General features: G+C 32.4%; 2 protein-coding genes across 2 annotated transcripts; both read left to right on the top strand.

Moving 5' to 3' along the window:
- Window positions 1-6,154: 6,154 nt before the first annotated feature.
- Window positions 6,155-8,407, top strand: LOC132751386 (uncharacterized). Its single transcript, XM_060741548.1, has one exon. The coding sequence runs from the start codon at window positions 6,155-6,157 to the stop codon at window positions 8,405-8,407; it is 2,253 nt and encodes a 750-aa protein (XP_060597531.1).
- Window positions 8,408-8,409: 2 nt separating this feature from the next.
- Window positions 8,410-12,526, top strand: LOC132751385 (uncharacterized; the record flags this gene model as incomplete). The annotated part of the gene is given in 4 exon segments (XM_060741547.1): window positions 8,410-8,611; window positions 10,015-11,111; window positions 11,854-11,923; window positions 12,361-12,526. Coding segments are annotated over 4 exon segments (1,535 nt in total), but the record flags the coding sequence as incomplete, so codon positions are not given.
- Window positions 12,527-13,121: the final 595 nt, after the last annotated feature.

Raw genomic sequence — 13,121 nt, 5'->3', positions numbered from 1 at the left:
ACTACTTCTCATATTGTAAACATTTCTATAAAAGTTTAATTAAAATTCCTATATTTTATCATCTTATGTGACCCTGACATTGCACATATTAACCTTAATTACACGTTTAACACACGCAGTCATGAAAATGACAATTTATGTTTCAATCTCTCAATGAATGATGGCTAAATGGTCAGAATACACATTTTAATATTTTTATCTGATGTTTGAACCCTATGTGTGACATTGACCTTCGCCACAGGGACCTCAATATTGCATACAACACTTTGCCTACAATGGTGATCATTTTTGCCAAGTTATATTGAAATCCCTATACGCATGTAGAAGTTTAGCGTTTTTCAATGACCTCTAAGTGTGAGCTTGACCATTAACCTAGAGACCTAGCTCATGTGCGATGAAACAGGTTTTCATAGTGATGAACATTTCTATGAAGTTACAGTACATGTATGAGATATGCTCCGGACAAAATTTGACGCTGCCCGATTGTCCGCTCGTCAGGGGGGGGGGGGTTAAACGGGCGTAAAAAAATCTGGAAAACGCGTAACCCCTCGAAAGCATAAATCACAACAAAATTACATGACATTACATACCGGTTTGATTGAGGGTGTCCATGAGGGATAATGATAAACTGTAACATCCCTCACGCCCCCTAGCACCGGCTTGAGCGGTACTCAATTTCCAACTAACTCTAAGCTTTAATTTATATCACAATTTATTGGTTTAAACTACAGCTTTTGATGTTATCTAAGATTAAACTACGTAAAAAAGCGTAAAGTGAGTTTTCATAGACATATAAGTGTGTCTTATAGGACTAGTTGTATTAAGAACATCCAAAACATTAACTGTCTGCATTGCATATCATTCAGAATACTCATTGGGCAAGTCAGTATCTTGTATTATAATAAAGGATCAATGTATACCTTTGAAAAGGCCGATTCTATAAATTAACAGCAATATGACAAAAATGGAAACACTTTAATAGCATTTAGACATGAACTCATTGTTTATTTAACAGCATATTAATCATGTTCAAGTAGTGAAAAATGTTACCTTGTAAGAACGTCCAAAACAACAAAATTGAAAATGTTGTAGGCTAAGTTTGATTGAGCCAGTTCGGAAACGGTACTTGGAAATACAAGCAAACGTCCATGTTAACTTATTTCGACATTAAGCAGACAAACATCCACGTATATATATCTTAAAAATATACTTATCATTACTTTCAATTTTCCCCAATTCAAGCTTAAATATTCAAAGTGCTTTCTAATGTACTTCACGAGTAATAAAACAAAAACAATTAGGACTTATAGGAGATTTGATAACGACCGTCATTAACTTTAAATCAACTGGCACCCGAAATCAATTAGAAAAGTAAGTCTAAAATTGAAAATAACACAAAATTTACCTCTGAATATACTAGACGAGAGTATCCAGTTAAATCAGCACGACCCTATTGCCGATCGACACATACTACTCAGAGCATAACTAAAAATATATAGATGTATGTGTGCAATATTGTAAAGTAATAACCGTTTTTCCTTTTAATACTATTATTTGTACCGCTCATAATGTTTGAAGGAAGTTGAAAGGATACAAGTTTAAACAGTAGGCCTGCGTAAGCTTACTTAAAGTGACCCTTAGATGGGTCTTTTTTATTTTGGGTGCATGATATTTTCTATTTATTTTCCTGAAGAATCACAAGATACACAGTGTCAAATATCTTTATCATCTAAAGTAAGGAATATTAAGCATTTCATTTTAAAACAATTGTAAGAAATACTTTATGGTAGTCTTAAGTTATCTATTCAATTGGTTTTCAGTCTTGCACACAATTAGTGTCAATAGCATAGTCCTTTGATTTATTGTTCTCATAGGCTTGAATTCGTAGAGTGTATTGACCAATTTAAAAGCATTGAATAATAAAATAATGCCACCTGTTGACAAACTACATATGAGGTCACTTACTGTACATCGCAACTTTTCGACCCTTACCGTTAATTTTCAGATTATGACATCAAAGTCTCCAAGGTACGAATACGGTATAAACATGCAAACAAAAAGTTTGTATTGTTTGGCAATATTGACCTGGCACTGATTTATCTTCGGGAGGTTTTTATTGGTTTACGTCATTCTTTACGATTTATCAATTACTATTAGTGATAGTAAAGTTCTCGATACTTTCATTTGCAATATTACGACCAGTTTGCCTGATGGCAAACAGGATAGCATTGCTATCGCAAAGATACAAACTTGAATCCTTAATAAACTATCCTTGTAAGTGTGTCACTATTATCTTTTAGTTGAAATCAGCATTATTGGAAAAAAATATCATTTGACTTTTTTCCTGTGTTTTTCTTTAAATCTCATAACTTTGAAATCATTCTTAGTTTCGAACCTCTTATATATTCAATTTGAAACTGAAAGTCTTCAATCATTGCCACTGAGGCTATTATGGCAAGAGTTGTGATATCAACTTTAAGTTATACATGAACTAGATATGTTAAACATAATGCTATGCTATAAAATCTGTACAATTGAATTCCGGGTCCGATAATAAGCGACAAAAGGTCATTGACAAATCAAATGTCTCGGGTCAATATTGCCCCACTATAGATACTGGTAGTTGTTATTTAAGTTAAGTATTAACTCATACATATCCTTATGAGTTTAGATACCACAAGTACAAATAATTACCTGATGAAAATTGTTGCCGATTTTCAGATATTTATTTCAGTCTCTTTTTTTATACCTGGCATATTTGTAACTGGCTCCAGTTTTACTTTTCATATTTTTGTCTACGTGGAAAAATAATCAATTTATTAAACGTATTTCCGAAATCACAATCATTTTATATACATGTATAACTTGTTCTTCTTTATCTTCCTGATAAATAAGACCTTACTTCTTCCCCTACCATTCCCACTTGTATCTCAACCTTATTTTATATTTACATGTTTGAATTAAATGAGGTGTACATCATCACGATATCAAAAGTCATAATAAAGAAATTACTTCGATACAAAATTTCATCTAAAATTAAAATTGCAAACTTCTATCTCCGCTTTATTTTTTTTTATTTTTTTTTTTTTGGCAAAATTGAGAACACCTAATAAATTGTATGACGGGTTTGTATACAACCTTTAGTAAACTTTAAGATTCGTAAGACGATACGAATGTTTACCAACCTTCAACAACGTTTTTGCAGTATATATTTATACATCCATGATAACATTGATACTGCATATTAGTAATAAATCCTTGAAATATAGACTTGATTTAGTGATTTAAAAGGACGGGAAAAAATACACTGTTGGACAGTAAACGAAATTTGCCATTTTAATTTCCTCACCCAGTACTGTTTGCGAGGAACGCTTTTTGGAAAAAAACATATAACTGCAATGCATTGTAAAAATATGATTTTTCACCATTCAAAAGGTTTTTTTCCCAACATTTTTTACACTCGATTTTCACCTTTTTAGTTTGATTTCAGTACCGCAGAATAACCAACAATATGTGATTTAAATGTATTAATATTACTTCCGTCAGAAGGTATTTGTCTGAATAATAATAATAATAATAATAATAATAATAATAATAATAATAATAATAATAATATCATAAACTCATATTTAAGTTAGCAGTATGCTAGCGCTTGAGTTAGGTTACATGTACTTACTTCGATTTGAGTTTGATACGTTTGGATACCTAAAACAAATCTGAGAAATATTATAAAATGTCCAAGTAAAAATTTTTTTTTTTAATTTCTTTGTTCTATTCTGATCTATATCAGATACATATGAATACAATACAACTTAGATACAAAGACCATACCACACAATATATAGATTTATTTTTACATTATCGAGATGAGATGTATTTTTAGGTTTAAAATATTAGTATATTAGTATATCTTATACACATCAGTGACAGAGAAATTGCTATACCCACTAAACAACAACTTACCAGTTCTTTTTAATTGGATGTCCTGTTAAAGTTAAATACCAACATTGTTACAAATAAATAAGACAACTATTTGTTTAGAAAAAAAGATGATAATCACCTTCGAAATACTATTGAAAATTATTAAATATTATAATAAATATGAATGACTACGAAGAAAATAGGACACCTGCAGCATCTGCAATATCTATCATTATTTTCCTGGACAACAAGGGTGTCATCATAAAAGTGATAAGCTTGTCACAGCATTGTCTGAAAAAGGCGATAAACACATGCTGAGACTCAAGTGGTGTACAGCTCTACTCATTCTGTTTTAACAGAAACATATATGCTTTATCATACCCCGGATCATCCCCGGTTTGTGTCGGCAGAGCTACGGTGCTTACCCGGTATAGCCCCGGTCGTTCCGGGAAGCGCTAAGGATGAAGCCGGCAAAGCTATACCTTCCCAGATCATCCTGGACCACCCCGGTGATATTAAATATTTTATTCCATCCGGGGTCGAATGCCGGATGTTTCCGGATCATCCAGGACGTTGCTGGCAGAGTTACGGATGTACCCCCGTTGTTCCCGGATCACCCTGGACGTCTACCGGGGCTCTGCCAGGATGTTAGTGAGACTGTAGCTTTAGCAGTCCTTAGCAGTGTTTAGTAAGACCAATATTCTTTAGAGTATTATATACAAGTTTTACTCCTGAAATATACATAGGGGTCTTATCCAATAGATTGCCGAATAATGTAAATAGATATACTTGTACTTTAATAAAATTCCAGATCTATCCTCTATGACAATTTTATAAACAACATCTTTACAATTATCTTGACCTGAGCCACAGGAACTTGAAATTCTATCAATATTAATGATAATTTCCAAAATATATCTCCTATACAGTCAAAATAAATACTGTATAGGGGATATATTTTGGATATCATCAAGTTCCTGTGCCTGAGTTAGATCTGTAAAAGTGCCAGATTTTTTAAACCAACACCTTATCGGTACTCACTTGTATTACCAAACCTTTTGGTCGATGTATAAACACAAAATCAAGAGACTGTCTCGTTTTCGCGTGTTTTAATAATCTCAAGAGTAGATTCTAACAACTCTACTACACCCGACTGGCCGCATTGGTCGCCATTGTTGTTGTTGTCGGAAGAGATTTTAGTGGTCTCATACCTCATCTATAGAAAAGTGACACATGGAAACTAGTATACAACGAAAAACGAGCAAATTCTTGTACTAATTAGGATTTTTTGTAAGACATGTTTTACCCCTTATGTACGTACCCCACCCACCATCTTTCGACCAATACAGCATTTAGCAGAGACGAATTATTTGTTGGACTTCTTTGTTCTTTTTCCCTCGAACGATATTTGTTGTCAATATAATTCGCAGCTTGTAAATTTCAAAAGAGTTAAAAATTATGCCATTTGTGATGCCTAGCATGTCGTGGTACGATATGGTTAACATTTTTTTTTCTTGTTATCTAAGATGATGCTATCATTAATTCCAAGTTTATGCATCCAGGGAAGAAGTTCAAAAGTTATATGTACCATTAATATTTTTTGTGATGAACTTGTAATTTCTTGATAAGTTCTTTTAGTGATACTGTCAATATATTTAAGATCTATAAAGCAAAGTTAATTTTTATTAGTTCATTTTGATGCAAGTTTCATGTTTGGATATTATAAAAAAAAACAAAACAAAATCATATAAAAAAGACCATGTACTAGTTTCATGAAAACATGTAGTGGTGGTGAATTTACAAGTTGCTAACAACTTTCGAGTTTTTATTTAGGATTATGCTTGAAGGGGTGTTTAAGTGCAATATTTGTGGCCGTGAAAATGAGTCGGTTCCCAAATTTTTATTACATTGTAAATTCCACCGAAATGAGCCAAATGTAGCATTTGATTGTCCCATTACTGGATGCTCACTTAATTTCAACAGTTTTGCATCAATAAAGGTACATATATCTAGAGTTCATACAAACATTCCTCAAGGTATCAGTAGGGCAGTGACATTGAATCAGAATGTTTCCCAACTTTGTTCCAGAGTAGAATGTAGTGCTATCAGTTTTAATTCTTTCAAGCAATTGAAGAAGCACATAAAACACCACTTAACCAAAAAAGAAGAAATTGTGTGCCCCTTTAATGATTGTCCTTCTAAGTTTAAAGTAAAATCATCATTTACTGCTCACATGTCAAGAAAACATAAAGCTGTAAGTGACATATCATTCACATCTTCAAATGAATTCCATGCTGTTTCAATACAAACTGATGAATTATCTGAATTTCCACAGGTGCCTGTACCAGTTGAAGATAATTTTGATCATTTTGAGTATGATGCCACAGTAGAAAATGAACAACAGTTTTTGTATCAATTAGCACTGTTTTATCTTAAACTGCAGGGAAAATATTTGTTGCCTGTTTCAACAATTCAAAATATCATATCAGAATTTGAAGAATGTCATGAAACAAGTCAGTCAATGTTGTTTAAGCGACTTAGTAGAAAAATGGAAATACTAGGGGTATCTCCTGCAATTGTTTCTGAAATAAAAGCTGAAATTTATTCTTATGACATGTTTACAAACTGCAATAATGGGCCCTTAAGATCGGCAGCCAAACGCTCTACTTTTTACCACAAGTATTTTGCTTATTGTAACTCTGTTGAAGTATTTATTGGATTTGACAGGCTACAGAAAAAAAGAACATACCAATATGTCCCTATTACTCAGTCTATAGCATGTCTTTATCAACATTATGCATCTCATTTTAAGTTCTTCAATTGTGCTACATGTACAAACAGGAGTGATACTCTACATGATGTGTATGATGGTAACGTGTTTAAAGAAAATTCTATTTTCAGTGATACAAAATCTGTTTCAATCATTTTATACCAAGATGCCTTTGAGGTTGTTACTCCTTTAGGTTCGGCTAAGAAAAAGCATAAAATGGTTGGTGTGTATTATACACTTGCAAATTTTGATGTAGAAAAACGTTCAAACATAGATCATATGCAATTAGTATTGTTATGTCCTGAACATGATTGGAGAAATTTCTCAATTAACATTGTGTTTGAAAGGCTTATCCATGATTTAAAAGTTTCAGAAAAAGATGGGATAGCAGTAAATGGTGAACTTATTAAAGGAAGTTTATTATGTATATGTGGAGATAATTTGGGCTCACATATGATAGGAGGTTATGTTGAAAGTTTTTCTGCTCACTACTTCTGTAGATACTGTGAAATAAGTAGGACAGATATGCAGTTGAATGCAAGGGCTTGTCCTAGAAACATTATCAGGTACAACAGCTCTGTAAATTTAGTTGGTGAAAGTGAGTCTTTTAAGGGTATTAAAAGAGGTTCACCTTTTAACACCCTCCAATTTTATCATGTAGCATCTCCAGGCTTACCTCCATGTTTGGGTCATGACTTATTTGAAGGGGTTGTGAGCTATGACATGGTTCTTATTATTAGATATTTATTGCAAGCAAAGTGGTTTACTTTAGAGCAGTTAAATCATAGGATAAGCAGCTGGCCTTATGCAGGTGTAGATAAGTTAGATATACCAGCACCATTTATTAGTAACTCAGAAAAACTTGGTGGACATGCTGTACAAAACTGGGTGTTTTTAAGGTTGTTTTCATTAATTGTTGGAAACTTTGTGAAAGATCCTTTTGATAGAGTTTGGCAGATGTACCTGAATTTAAAATCTATTGTAGAAATACTCACTTCAGCCTCTCTTTCTGTTGATCAGATTGCATTTGTAAATGTTTGCATAGAAGAATATCTTTTTGACAGACAAAAACTTTTTCCTGATAAACCACTTAAACCTAAGCACCACTTCCTGTTACATTATCCAGAACTGACCATTGCATTTGGTCCATTAATACATTTGTGGACAATGCGATTTGAAAGTAAGCACACTTACTTTAAAAGATGTGCTAGACAGCTTCATAATTATAAACATTTGGCAAAAACTCTTGCAGGTAGGCATCAGATGCTTCAGGCGTATTACACTAGTGGTTCCCTGTTTAGAAAAAGTCTTATTTATCAGAAAAGAAGTCCCTTGCACCGTTCCATTTACAATGAGCAAATACAGCAAGTTCTTGACAAAGATAATTTATTTGACAATAATACTGAAGTTTGCTTGTCAGCCATTTTCAAGAATACTGAGTATAAGGTTGGATGTTGTTTAGTTATTTCTGGGGATGAAGCTATTGAGCTTAATATAGGCAAAATAGAACTGATATTGGTGAAAGATGGTGGACTTTTTTTTATTGTTTTAGATAGTTTATACAAGTTTGTTAGTGAATTGGGAGTTTATCAGCAGGATTCTTGCTCTACAAATTATACATGTGTCAGTGTGTTAAGCCTCAAATGTCATATGCCGGTTCCAGTTTATGAAATTCGTAACAGTAATTTTGTGACACTGAAAAGTTGGCATAATTAACAATGTCTTTGAATGAATCAACTCCATTGAAAACTTTTATTGAAAAAACACTGCCAGATGTGGATAATAATTCTGTTGTGCAAAAATTAGAACAACTTGGTGTTGAAACTATTGAGGACCTAAAGTTCCTTCAGGAGTCAGATTTAAGTGGTGTTTTAAAACCAGTACAAACAAGGAAATTTCTGTACAATGTTCATCTTGAAGGTAAGGAGTTGTATAAATTAAATTTTGATATATTGTGTCACTTTTGCTTTGATTGTCATAACTTTTTCATTTGACAGATTTATCATTTACTTGGTCCAAGTAACACTTATGACTAGAGCTGTCATTGATAGGACTTGAAGCGTATTGTTACTATTGATAAATCAAGACAAAAAATATTGACAATACATCTATATATATTGATACATTCACTACAGTACTATGAAGACCATAAGTACTATACTGCACTACTATGAAGACCATTTAGTTATGAATTTTATATTTTATATTGTCCAGCAAATTTTGACAATTTTAAAGTTTTAATAATTTGCCAAAATTGTCAGTTTTTAAATTGTGTATCGATTATTGGTCGGAATTAAAATATCTATGAAACATCTATATTGTTCTGATCGATGACAGCTCTATTATGACATAACTGACATGTTGGATGAATTTGTTAAAATTGTCCTTAAACATATTTTATTGATGATATTAAAGATTACAACTAAAATTTGATCAGTAGTCAATTAAGTTACGATCACAGTAATCGAAATTGACTTCAGTAATCAACTTTGTACATTTGTACAGTCGAATACTTGAAAAAATGTATTTAAATACTATAGATTATCATTACTGATTACGATTACACCATCCCTGAATGTATATCATTACCATTGTATTATATCATATACAGGGCTCAAGCTGTCATTTGCCATGATTGCCATTTGCGATGATTTTATAAGATTTGCAATTATTTTGCATTTTAGCTACAAAAATTGTTGATTATTTTTTACTTCCAACAGTGTTTATTTAAGGTGTAAAAACCAATAAAAATACAGTACTAAGTAGAATCAGTTAACACCAGCAGGGTGGATTAAATTGAGTGTGGATTTAATTTAGGTCACATATTGGTTATTAGTATTTGCCGGCCCATGGTGATAAAAATGCAATTCAAGCATTGAATCTATAATATTATTTTTATATAGTAATTGCAGGATATAATAGTTCAATCTTTTTATTTAATAAGAATTAAAGTTGTGGTTCTATGCAGGGTCATTGAAATTGAATTTGAAAGACCTGTTCTATGTAAGAAAAAAGTAGTTATCAGTATATATGTACACAAAATTATGTATAAGTTTATTCGAAAATCCTTATAAAACTGCAAAAAGTTTATGTGCAAGGTTTATTTAATCAACTGCTTATGTTGTTAGTCGCTTAATCGTGAATAGACGGCTGAACTGTTGGCTATTATTTTTAAAAGTATTAAGTATTGGCTATTATTTTTTATGAGCCAGTGTGAGCCCTGATATGAGTGCATTTATTTATAAGAATAAGAATTTATCAATTATGTGGTCATTGGAATTGTATTTTATAATTTACGTAATTTGATTTACTTCATTTGGCAGACTCAAAACCAAGTACTTCAGTCAGCTCTGTAACAGAGTGCCCTGTACCACAGTCTCCTATATCACAGTCTCATGTACCACAGTCTCCTGTACCACAGTCTCCTATATCACAGTCTCATGTAGCACAGTCTCCTGTACCACAGTCTCCTATATCACAGTCTCATGTACCACAGTCTCCTGTACCACAGTCTCCTATATCACAGTCTCATGTAGCACAGTCTCCTGTACCACAGTTTCAAAGCCATTCCAGATTGTTCTGTCTAGAAGATGTGTTGAAAAAAATGCCAGAGCTGCAAGATAGTCTTCAAAACAATAACAGATTACAGGCAGACAATAGAAGACAGTTTGTAAGAGAGGTCGTCGACCACATTAGGAAGATCTCTTTTAATTGTACAAAAAAGCAGTTCGAGGAAATTGCAAAAAACATTGTTTTTACTTATCCCAATACATTTGAAGATCGCATTGATAAAATAAGAATTGGAACTGGGTATGATTCTCTTTTGAAACAATTTATTTCAAGAAATGAAAACTTAAATCGTGGTAAAAGTCCTCACAGTAATTTTGTCAGAGGTAGTGAAACTGGCCAGCAAAAGACTGAACCAAAAAAGAGGAAAGTAGTACATGATAGCTATGGTTGCATCAGTTGGGCTCCATCAATGTCTAGTGATGAAGAGAGTGAACAAGAAAAGATAAGAGAAGAGCTCAAAGAACACTATGGATCAGAACCTGACTGGAATCTTGTATATAAAGGAATGGAAGCAACATATGCTTTGCAGAGAAGGCATATTAACAGTGGAGAATCCGTCAAGCATCTTCGTGAAGAATGGCCTTTCCTTGTTGACCAACATGTATTATTCACTCATTGTAAGGAACTTACAGGAATAGATTTACTACAGGCTGTGAAAAACTCATTTGAAAAAAAAGCTTCTAGGATGCTGAGGTTCTTTAGGAGCAGAACACCTTTTGTAGAACCATACCTAACTGCAGCTGAGAAGGAAAAAGAAGATAATAATTTAACTGCCATTTTGCCCCTGGTCATCTTGTGTCTTCAAAGTAGCCTTGGCGAGAAAGATGATAGTCTGTTTGTTGTTGTAGATGTAAGTATCTGTCTTTACACAGAGCTTTTATTAAGTAATGATTAAAGTTATTTTCTGTTCATAAAATAGTGGATAGATCAGATACAGTGTTAATAAGGCTTAAAAGTAGTTCAGTTAACTATTTTTTTTACTAAATTTGTGCATTAAATGAAAAGTTTTGCAAATAGTAATGCAAATAGCATCTTATTTGAAAAAGAGAAAGTATTGTTTTATTATCTTGTAAACTGTCAATATTTATGCAAGAAATAATCACTTCAAAGATTAATTAAAACAAGTTTACAAAACAAAAACTCAACCTGCTGTCAGAGTAAGTTATTTTATATATGTGATAATTGAAATGTTAATAAAGCATTCATAGTTTTGTATTGATAAAGGACTGTACATTTTTATAAATAAGTACTCATGTTGGGACTACATCCCAACTAAAAAGCAAGTGCTAAATGTCTTGAAGAATTTCATTTTCACTTCAATAAAAGTGCTTTTGAATAATAAGAATAGTGTTAAAAAAATGATTGCCTCTGACAGCTCTTGTTCATTAATTACATAAACAAAATTAGCACCAAATGAATATTTTAATTTATGTGTTCTGAATGATGTCATGATTATCTTAATCATTTGTTAATTTATCTTTGAAGGTATGATGTCCAAAATTATTATGTTATATTATATTTTACATTGAATTCTTTTCAATCTGTTGCTGAAAGAATAAGGTAAACATGATTATATTGTCATAAATTATCAGGAGATGTCATCAAATGAAGAAGTAGAAAATGCTTGTAGTGGAAAATCTTGGCCAAGATTAGCTATGCTGGGTAAGTGCTTCATGATTTTATAGATATCTTAGAGCCAAACATTACAATTATTGTCCATTCTGTCTAAATCAGATAAACTTGAAAATAAGATATACCTGTTTTTATGATATTATAAATTATGTTTAATGTACACAAAGAAAATAGGTTTTTATGATATTGTAAATACACAAAGAAAACAGGTTTTTATGATATTATAAATGATGTTTAATGTACATAAAGAAAACAGTTAAAATTGTAGTATTACATCTTTTGCATTTACAGTGAAATATACCTGCTTGTCACTATGTCATGCATATTTTTTTCTAAACAGAATTGTACATTGATTAGGAAAAAATGATTTTTGAAGGGGCCTATATTTCATCCCTATTATATAGGGAGAATATGCCCTGACAATGCTCATTGACCAGTAGATGTTACTGCTGTAATTTGGTTTTCAGGAGCAAGCATTTTAGCAGCCAAGGAGTACATATTAGTTGTTGATGGAGAGGCCATAGGGCGCTATAACAGTTTCTTGTGTGCACTTTCTCTTCTATTTGGTAGTTTCTACGTTTTCAACATCCAGTACCCTAATGAAGCAGTGGCCACATTAGAATTCATTCAAAGGTAAAAATATCAGTGTTAGTACATATTTTGTCAATCTTGTAAAGAACCAGTATGTAGAATTTTAAGTTTGACTGTTCAAGAAATATGGAAGCTACCCTTTGCAAGCTGACTTGACTTTGGGTTGTTGTTTAAGTTATGCTTGTTAGCTTTTTTTTCCTCGACAAAATCAAGCTATTGTGATCACTAAATCCTCTTCGTCATTGCTGTTGTGCAAAAACATACCCCATTATTCACCAAAGAGTATTAAACATATTAACCACCCAACTTGAAATACTTGCTCATCAGGTGCAAGTGCAAGAAAAGGGCATAAATCTTAAAGCTATATTTTTGAAATAGTACCAATGTTCATCTAAAAAAATTTGAAGTGGAATGAAGGCCCATGACAGACAAGCATGGGTTATGCAAGCAGTGCTCTTATTTTAAATCTTTGTTGTGAGACTTGTATATATCTTTTTTATGCCCTCAAAGGGTGGCATATAGTAATCACACTGTCCGTCCGTCCTCCCGTCCAGGTTAACTTATTTCGCAAGTTGGCTTTATAGCTGACGTTTACACTTGTTATAATACAACATGTAATATATGATAAATTTATTAA

Source organism: Ruditapes philippinarum, unplaced genomic scaffold, assembly GCF_026571515.1.
Source record: "Ruditapes philippinarum isolate M1 unplaced genomic scaffold, ASM2657151v2 ctg14465_1_1_1_1, whole genome shotgun sequence".
NCBI classification, from domain to species: Eukaryota; Metazoa; Mollusca; class Bivalvia; order Venerida; family Veneridae; genus Ruditapes; species Ruditapes philippinarum.
This window is presented reverse-complemented; position numbering and strand designations above follow the sequence as displayed.

Excerpts from the sequence above, each read along its gene's own strand:
- LOC132751386 (XM_060741548.1), top strand. The coding sequence starts at position 6,155 with ATGTCAAGAAAACATAAAGCTGTAAGTGACATATCATTCACATCTTCA.